At 37.7% G+C, this 15510-nt stretch overlaps 1 protein-coding gene across 1 annotated transcript; it reads right to left on the bottom strand.

The window, feature by feature from the left end:
* Window positions 1-1521: 1521 nt before the first annotated feature.
* Window positions 1522-14242, bottom strand: LOC132236533 (cysteine-rich secretory protein 2-like). The gene is made up of 10 exons (XM_059699655.1): window positions 14125-14242; window positions 13191-13294; window positions 10853-10889; window positions 9783-9853; window positions 8478-8594; window positions 6935-7022; window positions 6106-6251; window positions 5581-5678; window positions 3500-3588; window positions 1522-2042 (listed from the first exon to the last, which is right to left on the bottom strand). The coding sequence occupies exons 4-10, from the start codon at window positions 9849-9851 to the stop codon at window positions 1915-1917; spliced, it is 735 nt and encodes a 244-aa protein (XP_059555638.1). The 5' UTR covers window positions 9852-9853; window positions 10853-10889; window positions 13191-13294; window positions 14125-14242; the 3' UTR covers window positions 1522-1914.
* Window positions 14243-15510: the final 1268 nt, after the last annotated feature.

Raw genomic sequence — 15510 nt, 5'->3', positions numbered from 1 at the left:
TATGGTTGAAGAACAATATAAAATTTCTGGAAGGGATTTGAAGATGAATCCTAGAAAGATGTCTGGGTTAAAGAGTAAATGCACATATAGTTTTGGTAGACATTGCCAAATACCCCTCCATAAAAACTGTTGCAGAATGTGGTTTTTTTTTATTTTTACAATTTGGGTGGTGAAGTGCTATGTCAGTGGGGTTTAAATTTCCATTTATTTTTATGAGTGAAGTAAAAAAAAATATTTTATGTTTAGTGACCATTTTAATCTATTTTGATAATTATTTGTTCATGTTCTTTGCCCATTTATCATATTTCTCTCTCACACACACACACACACTTTTTTTGAGGTGATAGTTTCTTAATATCTTTTTCTATATAGACAATGGGCAGCTTAAACTTTGTATCTCTAATTAGAGTCAATTTTTGTATTTTTATTTTCCTAGCAAATTATTTATCTAGGTTTCCAAATATACTTGTGTAGAGGTTTTAATAGTTACCTCCCTGCCACATCTCTTTCTCTTTATTTCTTACATTTTAATAGCTGTTTCTCTCCTGACATCTTGTTAAATTCTTTTTGTTTTATCTTTCTTTCTGTATTAAGCCACCTAGTCATTTGTCTATTTTATTAATGCTAAAACACAGAATTTTGATTTATTAATTATATACTTTGATTTTTTATTATCTATTTGATTAGTTTCTGTTTTTGACTATCATTTTCTTCTTCACTTTAGATTTACTCTACTGTTCTTTTTCTTATTTTAATTTTTTTAGTAAAAATGTTTGAGGCAATCATTTTTCTTTTTATCACTACCTGTAAAAGATAGAGTGATTTGACTGTTGTTTTATCAATCTTAAATTACAACGTAGGCAAAGACTCATCAGTGATAAATCTCTCTAAAACACTTATTACTATTGTTTTTCTTCTGAAGAGGAGGATATATTTGTATATATTGTCAGATGGTACCTTCTTTTGTATCAACTAAATAAATAGGATTATCAAAATGTCAAAAAGTAAAAAGAGCCCTGGCCGGCTTGGCTCAGTGGATAGAGCATCAGCCTGGGGACTGAAGGGTCCTAGGTTCTATTCTGGCCAAGGGCACATGCCTGGGTTGTGGGCTCGTTCCCCAGTGGGGGGTGTGCAGGAGGCAGCCAATCAGTGGTTCTCTCTCATCATTGATGTTTCTATCTCTCTCTCCTTCTCCTTTCCTCTCTGAAGTCAATAAAGAAATGTATTTAAAAAAAATAGAAAGAAGTAAGAACATATTTTTTTGTTGTTAAAGTTTAATTTTATAGGCAAATATTTTGGAAATTTTGTGCGATATAATCATTTAACTAGGCTAAGTCTAGTTAGAGTAATTATGAATCCTAAAAAATATTGCACAGGAATCATATTTATGTGGTTGCTTAGATACGTTTTTTTATTCTAAAAGCTGACTACTTAAAAAAAAAAAAAAAGGACACCATAAGACAAAGACAGATCCAATCTTTGAATTCATTCTTTATACATGTAAAAAATCATGTGGTAGGAATGACAATGATGTCACAGGTGTTTTTTTTTTCCTCTCCAAGTTGTTTCATGGAACATGTGATTCTTCATTTTAGTCCAAAATTCTAGTGACCTAAATCCTGTGGTTACAACTTTAAACATCCTCAACTTAATTTAATTTATTAACTTTAAAGTACCAAGTGTATCTCAAAGTCCAAAGTTGGCATCATGTTGCTTTTGTAAATCGGTGTATGAGAGAGATTTCTGTGAAGATCCTAGAGAAAAAGGTGCATTACTGTTTGGAATCAAATTTGTAACTAACAGGCTTACAATTTCCCCTCTGGGAAGTGTCAATTAAATGATGAACCCTTCTCCACTAGGTCTAAGTAATGCAGCCCTTTTCCACTTAATCTTGAGCATTGCACATTGAACATGTCAGTAAATTTTGTTTTCACATAGACAAGTAGCCTTGCACTTTTCCTTGAGCAATTCATGCCCACAGCCTGCTGTTGTCTTCAAGGAACCACAGTTACTAAGGAGATCTTCATACTCACAACTATTGGCTGTAACAAAAACAGATTAGTTACATGTTATTTTCCTTAGTAGCAGCAAAACAATTCATACTTTCAAAATGCATAGGTGTAGGCGGAGCCTGGCTGGGCAGTTCAGTTGGTTAGAGAGTCATCCCAATACACCACGGTTGCAGGTTTGATCCCTGGTCAGGGCATATGGGAATATACAAGAATCAACCAATGAATGTATAAATAAGTGGAACAACAAGTCAAAGTCTCTCTCTTTCTCTCTCTCTCTCTCTCTTTCTCTTCTTCTTCTCTCTCTCTCTCTATCTCTCTCTCTCTTTCTCTCTCTCTCTCTCCCTGCCCCTCTTTCTCTCTTGCCTCAGTTGAATGCTTATGCTAATAGGATAATTCCAAGCTCTTTAGCAAATAGCATTCAGCAGTGATATATTCAACTTTTTTCTTCTTTAGTTGATTTATAGCTTTGATATCATCAATATTCTGAATTATAGCTTTGTAAAAAGAAGGCTAACTAAAGGTGAATGAATTTGAAAGGTAAAAATCTCAGTGAATGGGTCAACTCTATTGTTCATAATTTTCATGAAAGTATCCCAACGATGAAAGACCAACAGGTTTTTTTACTTCTATTTATGAGAACTTTGAAATGATATATATGACATTTATTTTATTTTCTCCTTTTGCAACAGTATGAACCAATTTTTTATACAGATTGAATTTTTGTCATTAAATAGTACACAAAATTACTATCAAATTATAGGGTAAGTGATCATTTCTCAAGTCAAACATTATGATTCCAATTATACTATAAAAATATGATAATCAGCATGATGAACATATTAGCACAAAATAAATTTAATATTTGGTTTGCCTGTCTTGATTGAGCCATAATATTCATCTCACATCTGTAGATTTATAATTTTCATTTTTTCAAAATACCTTTTGTCTAATGATATTTTGATTAAATGAACTAGTAACAGAAACTTGTATAGTTAATATAAATGAGCTCTGCATAGTCACAAAAGCCATTGATGGTAGATGTTTCATCATGTTAGAAGTGGTAATATTCTTTTCACTACAAAACATATCTATATATATAAAAGGCTAATTTGCAAAGTGTCCCCTCAGGAGTTTGACTGGGAGACCGGGAGTTCAGTCGCTAGCTATGATATGCGCTGACCACCAGGGGGCTGCACAGAATGAAGGAAGGCCCGGGCCAGCAGCTGGAAGGCCCCAATCAGCCCTGATCACCAGCCAGGCCTAGGGACCCTCCCTACCCGTGCATGAATTTCATGCACCAGTCCTCTAGTGTGAGTTATAAAAGTGTATAAAATGTTCCCTTAAACACATTCTGTTGAGGAATCTTTCTGTATTTTGCATTAAGATAGTATTTAAATTGGTAACCATAGGAAAATTCCTAATCCATAAAAAGAAAAGAAAATATCAACTCTTTATTATAACAGCAGGTAAAATCACTTCAAACTTACTGCATAATCCATTGTTACAGTTATTGGGGCAACTGGCACAGGGTTCTCCTTGTTGGTAAGGGGTACTCTTTTTACTCACATTATTGCCACTGAAATTTAAAAAACATAGTGTCAAATATTTTTCACTTTGCTGTTTCATTTATACTCAGAGGGTAGCATTAGTCCCCAAATATACCTAGTTATTAAATATATTCAGATATGTTACCAAATGTGAAAAAGTACAATTTCCAATGTATAATTCAGATGGCCTCCAAATTAAGAAAATACCTCAAACATTGACCCATCTTCTTAACTATAATTCCGTAGGCTGAACAACTAAATTGGGATAACTACAGTCTCAACTTTTCAAAGTATATTTCAACACTCTCTTTATCTCCAACGAGACTTGGTTAAATTGGTGAGGCAGTGCACCCCAATGTGCTGGCCAGGGTTAGAACTCATCTCCTACCTAGACAGACAGAAGAAACTCTTGGAGGCTAGGAAGTTGTAGTATGAAAGAAAATACTCAATGCTACCATATCATGTATATTTGGAAGATGATACAATATCATAATTTCTCTGATATGTACTAGGGACAGTAAATACTTCTAGGCAGGAACAATGATATTTAAGTAGTGGCGTGTCTGGGTGGGGGGAGGTTCTCTCATCTTTGCTTCCCCTCATTATTCACTCCACCCCTCACTTCAGAGGCCTCCCCTCTCACAGCCAGGCAGTGAATTTGAGTGCATTCTGCTAGGACTTTTCACTTCTTTCTAGTGGCAAGTGAATGTGAAGGCCACACTTCTCAAATGGGAGATCAAGATCCCCAGGTTATCTACAATCTCAAAATAAATCCTGTGGGAGATTTGGGTTTGGGGGTGCCCCTGTCTCTAGTCATAAGGAATTAAAGCTAAGAGATATGTTGAGATTAGGTCTTTGATATGTCCATAGGCTTTATTATGGATGATTTCAAACATATTGCTTGCTGAAACAGCATGTTTCCTGCTATAAATCAAGACAGTATGGGGTGGTTCATTATGGAGTTGTTTTTGTGTGTGAAAACTGCTGAGGCCGGCCGGTGTGGCTCAGGAGTTGAATATCAACCTATGAACCAGGAGGTCCTAGTTCGATTCCCGGTCAGGGCACATGCCTGGGTTGTGGGCTCCAGGAGGGGGTGTGCAGGAGGCAGCCAATCAATGATTCTCTCTCATCATTGATGTTTCTATCTCTCTCTCTCTCCCTGTCCCTTCCTCTCAGAAATCATAAAAAATATGTTTTAAAAAAAACTGCTGGCCGAAACCGGTTTGGCTCGGTGGATGGAGCGTCGGCCCTGCGGACTGAGGGGTCCCGGGTTCGATCCTGGTCAGGGGCATATGCCTGGGTTGTGGGCACTTCCCCGGTGGGGGATGTGCAGGGGGCGGCTGATCGATGTTTCTCTCTCATCGATGTTTCTGGCTCTCTGTCTCTCTCTCTTCCTCTCTGTAGAAAATCAATGAAATGTATTAAAAAAAAAAAAACTGCTGAGAAACAAAGACTTAAGATGTTAACTTTTTCTGGACTCTGAAGTATATTAAAGATCTCTTGAAAAACCATTGAAACACAAGAGAAGGAATCATTTTTAATGGTAAAAATGTAAATGGTTTGTAGATAAACAGGAGCAGAAACATTTTTGCAGAAAAGGAAGAAATCACAATTTTTGATCCCAAATTTGCCACTGCACTACCACCCCATGCTTAATCATCAAGCGTCATTAGGGCATGAAAGTAGTGAGAACTGATGGTATCTAATTGAGAGACATGCACACTCCACATGCTCAGGGAATAATCTTGAACACTTGGGAAAGGTAATTGTGAGAGAAGACATGGTTTTATAATTGAGAAAACAGAGCTTCAAATTTATACTTGGTCTGAGAACTTGGTCTCTTCTCTGGTAAGTTGAATGTATCTCACGTTAAAAATCATTCACCTAGTAATCATTTCCAAAGAAATACTTCCCTTTACTGAAACATATGTTTTTATTCTGATTTGGCTAATATATGAAAATTTAAAAATATCAAATTGCAGATGGAAGTATTGACTTTAATCTCTAGAGTGTATACTTACGCAGGACAATAGTGGCAAACGTAGAAGTATTTTAGACTCTCTTGATTGGGACAATAAGCAATTCCACATCCAAGACGGTAAGATGAGTACCAAACCAACTACAAATCCATAAGGGGATATATAAAGAATAACGTAAGAAAGGGAAAATATTAAAGGACAAATGCCAAATGAAAACTTGAAAAAATGTTACTACTATAGCCTGCAGCCATGTATTTTATGGAAATATTTACATTATTGAAACAAAGTCACACACTTTGAAAATATTAAATTTTTATGTGCATTCACTACTCTGTTCATTTGTAATGTTGGAAAAATACAGAGTGCACTTTCCAACCAAGAGTTGTGCAGGCCATCAAAACAAAATTATAGCTGCGGGTGAAGTACCAGTCCCATGTTACTGTATTGTGCCTATTCGGGCCCTTTTCCCCAAATTGAACACTCAGATGGGTCATAATTTGAAGAAGCTTTCTATATTAGAGCATTCATGGTAGAAGTATTTTCTACCTGGGTATAATGTCCCTTTACCTGGGTATAATGTCCAACCACTGCACCGGGAGACTTTGGTCCTACACCGTAAACAAAATCGTGTCTCTCTTCAAACCAACTTTGGACTGCAATTGACCACTCATTAGGGTCACTTGACATATAGAGATTCTCACCGCATTTCGTATCTATGAAGGAACAGATCATGAGGAAAGCAATAAAGCTGCAATGGTAAAAGAAATCAACTATTTGAACACCAGGATCCCTGATATGTCTTCTGTGTTTTTTGAATAGGCTATATGATTCCATGCGTTATAGTTACACAGTCCATACAAAATACTTGACTGTTACCAAAATTTTTTTAATGAATCAACATAATCAAAATACATCCTGATTTTAAAAAGTTTCATATTTGTAAAGAAAAAAATCAGGTTCAATTCCACATAATTCAACATATTTTGTGAATACAAAATAAATAATTTCAGAACACCAAATGGCTATACAATATCACAAAAGGACAGTGGATTAGAAATCAGAAAGCCTGGTTAGCTTTCCGATATATGTCACTACATCAGGTTGTGTTCTTGGGTAAGTCATTCCTTCCATATCCTAGTTTACTCATGAGCAAGTTGGGAGGAACAAATTAGATACTGCTTGAGATATTATTTGCATAAAAATAGTCAATAAGCACAAAATGGCATTTATCATAACTATTTCTCCATATACAGATACTGTGATTTTAAAAAGCCAAATATAAGTAACATTTATTCATAGTCTTAATGTAATACACCAGAAGGATCCATTATATTTTATTTGTCCACTATTATTTTATTTTTTCATTTATTCAACAAATATTTACTAATTCACATACTGGTTTTTCGTTCCTCTGGATCACTGTGTTCTAAAGTGCACTTGTTTGCCCACTTCTGGGCATTTGCTGTTGCTTCTCTATCCCATTCCTAATTATTATAAGGAAAAAATATATACACTTAAAAGTTCAACTCCAACAAAACATATGCATTGTAATCTGATTGATAAGATTAATTTGCAGTACTTCAAAACTTCTTTAGATGTATTATCTATTTGTCATTGTTCTTACAATATCTCTGATGTGTCTTTATCTGCCACAATGCCCATTTCCCACAAAGACAGTCCATAGGTGATGTATCTAACAAGAGCAATGACTATTTATGATCACACAGAAGCCACACCTGGGATTTTTAGTGATGGTACTATTTTAAATACTGACCACCATGTGAAGTATTATAATCATACTGGTGCATGGAATTAGTGCATGGGGAGGGGGTTGCTCAGACCTGCCTGCACCCTCTTGCAATCTGGACCCCTTGGAGGACATTGACTGCCTGCTTAGGCCCCATTCCGTAGCAGGATGGGTCCTAAACCGGCAGCCGGACACCCCTCTCACAATCCGGGACCACTGGCTTTTAACCGCTGGCCTGCTTGCCTACCTAATCACCCCTAACCACTCTCCCTGCCTGCCTCATTGCCGCTAACCACTTGCCTGCCTGCCTGCCTGATCGCCCCTAACCACTCACCTGCCTGCCTGATCACCCCTAACCACTTGCCTGCCTGCCTGACTGATCGCCCCTAACCATTCACCTGCCTGCCTGATCACCCCTAACCACTCACCTGCCTGCCTGATCGCCCCTAACCACTCACCTGCCTGCCTGATCACCCCTAACCACTTGCCTGCCTGCCTGCCTGATCGCCCCTAACCATCTCTGCTTCAGCCCCCGCCACCGCGACTGTGTCTGGAAGGACATCCAGAATGATGTCCAGAAGGTTGTTTGGCTGTCCAGTCTAATTAGCATATTATGCTTTTATTATTATAGATTATTATTATAGATTTTGATAGTAATAAACTGGTCTAGATTAGTCCCAATTCCATTTGTAGCACACTGTTTTCATATAAGAGATATTTAGTTTTCAGAGACTGTGCCCTGGAAAGGGTGCTATTTACCCTCAATGGCACTGATTCTTTTTTTTTTTTTATTGCTTAAAGTATTACAAAGAGTATTACATATGTATCCATTTTATCCCCCCGCCCTAGACAGTCCCCTAGCCTCCCCTATCCCCCAGTGTCTTATGTAATGGCACTGATTCTTAAAGAAAGGGAGTTTATTTTAGACGAGGAAAGAGAGTGAAGAAAAAAATGTAACAGCTTCACATTTGATGCCGGATGGTCTTGTTTCTAATTCTGCCTTCCCAAATTTTTAACTCTGTAAACTTGATGAGTTGTTTAAGCATTATAAAGTAAAACTAAGAACTTCTTCCCATAACATAACTCAAATGAAATAGCAAAACAGAGGCAGAATGTTGTAAGCCACAAAGTTCTTCACAGATGCCAACTACCAGCTTGTTCCCACCACTTTCCTTAGAGTACTGCTTCTTACCATCCTTAGCATGTTGCTGGCAGATGGAGAGACTGATTTCCTTAATTCATTGTGTTTATTTACAATCTCTTTTTGGATATTCGTTTGAGTGGTTAACAAAGCAGAAAAGGATGGATCCTAAAGGGAAATAAAATCGGGGGTTTTAAAACATTTTTGAAAAATATTTAACATATAAGAGTAAATAAGTTAATTCAAGGAAGCAAGGACCACTATTAAAAAGTGTTCAGTTAAGCCAATATTAGTTGTCAAGCATTGCCAATGAATCTCAGCCAAAGCTATGAAAAATAGGAAAGAAGTAACTTGAAGATTTGAGAATGGAAGTGTAATTCATGGCATGACAAAATTTTAAACATTGTTTATGGCCACCAATGCCCATTTCTAGTTCTAGGGAATTCTTAATATGACATATGAGTGATAATATTTTATAACCACGAAGGTGCACAATAGGAACCCTAAGACATATTCATTTATATTTGATCAGGCTGCAGCAAAGGGAATAAAGGGGAGGTCAAGGTTCATCCTAGATTTGGAGGGAACTTTGACCTGGCATGGTATCTGTATTTAGAGACAGAATGTATTTAACATGTATTAGGGAAAGAATATTTAGTCTCAGTTGAAATGCATTCAAAATTCTACGTAACTCATTCTAGCTATTGTGGTCAGATTTTATGAAATCACTCAAAAGACAATTTTTCAATATTAACAAATCTCCAAAATTGTCCAAAAGACAATTTTTCAATATTAACAAATCTTTGGAGAAAGCAAAGTCATCCAGTTAACGGACTCTTGCTGATTCTTTTCCTTTATTAACAGAAATATAATTAAGGTATTAAATCAATCACCAATACTTATTGGTTTATCTTTGTGTGCGGGTGTGTGGGGATCTAAGTCGGAAGGGAGAGTAGGGTGTGTGAATTGTTCCATAAAGTTTATGTAATTTAATGACCTAAATCTATGAGTATCTAAAATACTATTTCAACATGTATTCAATATAAAAACTATTAATGCGATATTTTCCTCTCCTTTTATACTAAATCTTTTAAATCTGGAATGTATTTTACACTTTACAGTACAGCTTATTTTAGACAAGCCACATTACAAGCGTTCAATAACCACATGTGACTAGCAGTTACTGTACTGGACAGTGCAGCCTTGGACTTTCATCTAGGTAATTGTGCTAAGTGCTCTGAGCAACCAGTGAGTACTTTGTGATGGGCCAGACACCCCCGCTCTTCCCACTCTCAAAGTGTCTTGCCATCAAAGTTGCCTGGATAGGGCTGGCATAATTTTCCACCCTAACATTACCTTTCTTTCTGCAGGTAAAGATGGAATCAGGACAGCAGCCAGAAACACCACCACTGAGAGTAAAGCCATTGCTGGGAAGTAAGTCAAAAGAGAACAAAGTAGTTCTGCATTGAAACTAATCGTACATGAACAAGAGGGGAAAATCAATGTAGTGATCATGGTTATCTCACAGCCACTGTGACTCCCCAATTCGTAATGTAACAAGAGAAGCCTGCCATATGGTGACAGTAGAATAATAGTGGAACTAACATTGTCTCTGGTAGGGACAACGTTAGGCATATATATATATATATATATATATATATATATATATATATATATATATATATGCCTAAGCGACTGTTACGACCGAACAATTGGAATGACTGATCGGCCAGCCACTATAATGCTCACTGACCACCAGGGGTCAGACGCTCAACACAGGAGCTACCCACTGGTGGTCAGTGCGTTCTCACAGCCAACCTCCTGCAGCCTCTCCCTCTGGCTGGCCAACCTCCCGCAGCCCCTCCCCTGAGCCAGACCCCCTCCTACGGCCCCTCTCCCTGACTGGCACAATCCCCCCATTGGCCCCTATTGCAGGGCTGGCTGGCCAACCTCTCTGGGCCCCTCCCCCCAGCGACCCTCCCCACCATAGGCCTCAATCACCGGCCAGGCTGAGGGACCCCACCCACGCACAAATTTGTGCACTGAGCCTCTAGTAAAATATAAACTGACAAACATGACTGATGCCCTTAAAGTACATATAATATATATATATATATATATATATATATATATATATATATATATATAGTCACATTTTTACCTTTTTCTATTAAAGATAGTTCTAGTTCAACTGTTTCAAAGTCATAAACATGTGAATTATTTATAGCATCTATTTTAGAATGAAATATAAAGAACTCATTTAAGTTTCAATTTGATACAGTGAGTAAAATTTACTTGATTCAATAATAAAAGTTTAACCATAAAGTTTTGAAAACCATGGATAGATTAAATATATCATTTTATCATTGGCAAAATAACAATGATTGACAACTTGTTCACATTACAATACATGAGTCATGACTTACTGTTGGTCCTCAGAGCAGGATGCAGTATCTGCTTTACCTGGTAGAAGAAGGGAGGTGAAGAGAAGGTCAGAGCACCATATATATTTCACCTACTTGTGTTTCAGCAAATTCTGGTTGCTCCAGTAAATCTAAGTCAATAGATTTTTGAAACAGAATTTTTTTACACCAATAGCTTAAAATTTCGTTGCCAGTTGTCTGACCTTGTTTTTGACATTGATTCCCATGTAGCTTTTAATCTGAGTAAAGCATGCCCTTCTTCCCTAACCAGCCTTCTCTTCTTAGGCACCCTAATATTTGGATGCCGCCCTTTTGGCCTAGTATATTTATAACCACTCAAGACAAGTTAATCACTTCAAAGGTAATTTTCATCCTACTTTGTGGCTGAACTGCTATGGCTCAGTTTTCTGTGACATTGACTTCCTAGTTAACAACTTTCTGTAGCTTACTGGTTGCGAACATAGTTTTTAAAAACATCAGTGCTGGGAAACCCTCTTGGAAATTCAGTTTTCTCTTCTGTAAAATGTGGATTATCTTATCATCTATTTGCTTTGAAAACTGAAAGGCATAAAATACCTTAATATAATGCCTGGCATAGAATATTCAATAAATGGAAATTATCAATATTTTCATTATTACCCTTTATACTGTATGGTAGTTTTCTGGGATCCTAAGAGCTTCCATAAATGCATGTTGTTTGATTAAACTTCTAACTTCAAAAGTGTTTCTAATACCTCTATTTATTTTTTTTGCATGTATGGGGGATTTTATAGTTTGCATAAATAAAAATCTAAAAATTTAAGGTACAGTGTATAACTATAGAAATACTACAAACTGGCCACTGTTGGACAAGTGAAGAAAGTAAAATTCAAGAAACATGAAACCTTCATAGGTCATTATCTTCTACTATAATCAAAAAAGTTTCTAGTTTTCTAGGGAGAGAAGATTCAGATAACCTTTAGATATGTGTGCCTTCACTGGATAGCCAAATATCTGAGTTGAAGGTACAATCTCAAATGAAGTTAAATACAAATTAGAGGGGAAGCGTCAGGTTAGCATGTTTTAGAGCTACTGGCAAACTATAACTTACTGTGACATTAATTACATAATCTGCTGATTAACCCTTTAAGCACTAAATTATGTAGATTTTATATCCATGACTAAAAAATTGCCATCACATGCCATACCTGAACCACCACACCATGAATCCATTAACCAAATATTCCTAATGAAGAATTATCTTTCATAAGTTCTTCAAATTTCAGTTAAAATACTGAACTTAGTGGCCAGATGTTCACATTCATTGATTACATAGTTCCATAATAGCTCCACTGTATCTATGTTGTAAGTTTCTTTGTATTTTATATAGATACATTTAAGATTGAAAGGTTAATGCTATTTCCATGGTTATTCACAATCATTCATTTCTAAATGCTCTTTAAGTTAGTGAATAGGTTTTTAAGAGCAGCATTATCTGAAATGGCCACACATTCTTCCTTACCCCCATTTAGTTATTAATCGAAGTCATTCAGCTCTCTCTTAAGGTTCTGAACACATATTTAGGGATATTTTCAAAATTAGTTTCTTACTCTACTTTTGTAAGTTGGCTAATAACACAATGGGTAGAGAGATGGCCAACACAGGCAAGATAAACTGTCTCCTCTACTGTTGTTACTTTGAAGTGGTGAATGACAAGTACTTTCATTGTGCTGCCACTGCACCTTGTACAATATTTAACAGTGAGCCCCTGAAGGGTTAAGTCTTCATCTGTCCCCCAATCCCACCCTCCTCTCTGAAACTGCTTGGCCCATAGGTGGCATTCAGGAGTGACATAACCAGGATGCCAGGTGGGTAATCACTGGGTATTGCCACTTGAAAACAAATACATTAATAAATTCATTCAGTAACTAGTGTTTTTAACATTATGTTCAAAGTTAAGTATTTACTTTGAATAACTACTGAAAAGAGAATACAAGATTAAGTAACCTGCATTAACAAAATGGAAACCCATGTTAATATTTGGTATTATAAACTCAATCACCTTTCCATAAAATAGTTATTTTCAAAGAAAGAAAATTCAAAGTGCTTTTATCTTGCTCCTTTTATTACATATTCAGTGAACTATCCTTAGTATAAAATCATGACCAGCCTGTACTTAGCTCCCCTCTCTCCTCCCCCGGCCTCGATTTAGCATTTCGTGTACAATCAATAATTTATCCTTCACATCAGCCTGAGATTATTCTTACAGAAAGAAAAATGATCATTTTTTTATTCCTTTAAACCCACATGCATACATAGTTGAAAGGTTGGCTGCCATTCCCTCCTTCCCCCCACTACTTACTAATAGAAAAGTACTGTGCCCTTTGTTGCAGATGTTTTAAAACCAGGATATCAGGGTCCTGCTGGGGTGTCTACAGGAAGAGCATGGTGTATGGTTCCATAATCCTGAAACAGGGCAAAAGAGGGTATTTAACATAAAGATGTGGAGACTCGGTAGAATCACTCATCTCCAAACTCCTCGACACAACTGTTTAGTATTGTTCTCTAATATTAATTTGGTCTCATCATTAAGACCATAATTGCCTTCTAAGATCAAACTGTTTTGATGCTCTTGTATTTTATTCAAATACTAAAAAGTAAATGTCTGCTCACACACCCGACATCCTTGGAATATCACAACATATTTTCAAGATTCACAACTCTTCATCTAGGCCTGTAACCCATATGCTCTTTAAAAGATAAACTCTGTAAGTAGACACCCGCATAATGGGCATTTACAACATAGATTTTGGTCACACCTATATTTCTCTTCATGTCATTTCCTGGAAGCCAGGAGATGACAGAAAGCCCAGAAGATTCAACAACCACAATTCTACTTGTTTGTGATAATACATAGTTTCTAATAACTGCACTCAAAACATAAGAAGCGAAACTTCTCGAGTTGACTTGTGGAAGGCCAGATTTAGAAATGACTTTAGGCTTCGGCTATGACTCAGAGCGCACCGTGTGAATAGAATGATTTATCGTTAAGATAGGCGAAGAGTTTCAATAGGACTCACACAGACAGGCACATTGAAAGCCTCTGGCGAATGGGCACTAAGCAACACAGAGAAACACTCTACCCGGCGCACTGATTCAGCGAAGGATGGGTACCAGAGGGAGAGAGTGCTATGGCTCACAAGACCCCTCACATCACAGATCGTCCTCTCCCCTCTCTTTACCCCACCTCTCCCGCCCTGGTCATTTCCAATTTCCCAGCCTGTTCTACTTCCTACCTTGGCTCCTGGGCCCAGATCTTCCTGCTTCAGGGCCAGAGCCAGGGACGGGCTGCAACTGGCCCCTCCTACGGCTGCTGTGCCTGTGAAACGGCCAGTCAGCCACGTGGGCGCCACGTCACAGGGCTTTGTGCTGCAGCGCAGTCAGGCTAACCGGGTTCTTCCCCCAACTCCCCCCAGCTCCCTCCAGGGCTGCCCTGGAGAAAATCCTACACATTCTCCCTTGTAAACAGCAGAGATCTGCTTTTCTCTCACTACCATGATGAGGAAGGTACATGTCTGCTCACACACCCGGACAGCACAAAGAGGATGGCGATGTAGCAGGATTTAAAATGCCCAGGGCGTGGCTGAAAAGCAGGTGTCCCTTTACAGACAAGATCCCCTGAGTCAGCGCGGGCCAGAATTTAAAGAACAGACTGGAAAAGTCTATTGATACCTAAGTTTTCAGTGCTATACCAGCGTGATGGGAACAGTGAGCTCAGGGTTACATAGATCAAGTTGGCATTTCGCGGGTTTCCTCATAAACACTCTATGTCCGTGTCCTGCTTTATTTTTCCGCACCTGTTTTATTGTCAGGAAATTCAAAGACAGTCACAGGAACACAGGACCGAGTCTTAGGAAAATGCCCAGAATTCCCGATGGAAGGCTGCTGGCTTCCAAGTTCAGCAGGTAAATGGGGTGTGGTTTGAAGCTGTGTTGCCTCTCTTCACAGAGGGAAGGTGGTTAATAGATACATTTTCTGCTATGCTTAGTTGTTTTCAAGACTTAAAGGAATGAGTTAATATATTACTTAGAGCAGCGGTTCTCAACCTGTGGGTTGCGACCCCTTTGGGTGTCAAACGACCCTTTCACAGGGGTTGCCTAAGACCATCAGAAAACACGTATATAATTACATATTGTTTTTGTGATTAATCAATATGCTTTACTTATGTTCAATTTGTAACAATGAAAATACATCCTGCATATCAGATATTTACATTATGATTCATAACAGTAGCAAAATTACAGTTATGAAGTAGCAACGAAAATAATTTTATGGTTGCGGGGTCACCACAACATGAGGAACTGTATTAAAGGGTCGCTGCATTAGGAAGGTTGAGAACCATTGACTTAGAGGATATGTTGGGTCTAAAGATGTCAAACCAAAGATTATCACCCATCACCTGCTAGCTCTCTGTGCCGGTGAAGAGAGGCTTGAAATTTCTCCCCAGCCCTTTGAAACTCACATAGGCTCAACTGTAACAAGACGGCCTTGTTTCATGGTGCTGAGTGCCACTTTCACTTTGCAATGTTAAAATTCCAAGTGCCAACTGCACAGACATTATTTTAATTCTCCTCTGCTCTTTCAGTTCAATTACAACTGGCTTAAAAGTCTTGGGATTTACA

Source organism: Myotis daubentonii, chromosome 6, assembly GCF_963259705.1.
Source record: "Myotis daubentonii chromosome 6, mMyoDau2.1, whole genome shotgun sequence".
Taxonomy (NCBI): domain Eukaryota; kingdom Metazoa; phylum Chordata; class Mammalia; order Chiroptera; family Vespertilionidae; genus Myotis; species Myotis daubentonii.
The sequence above is the reverse complement of the archived record's forward strand: the minus strand, read 5'-3'. Positions and strand labels throughout refer to the sequence as shown.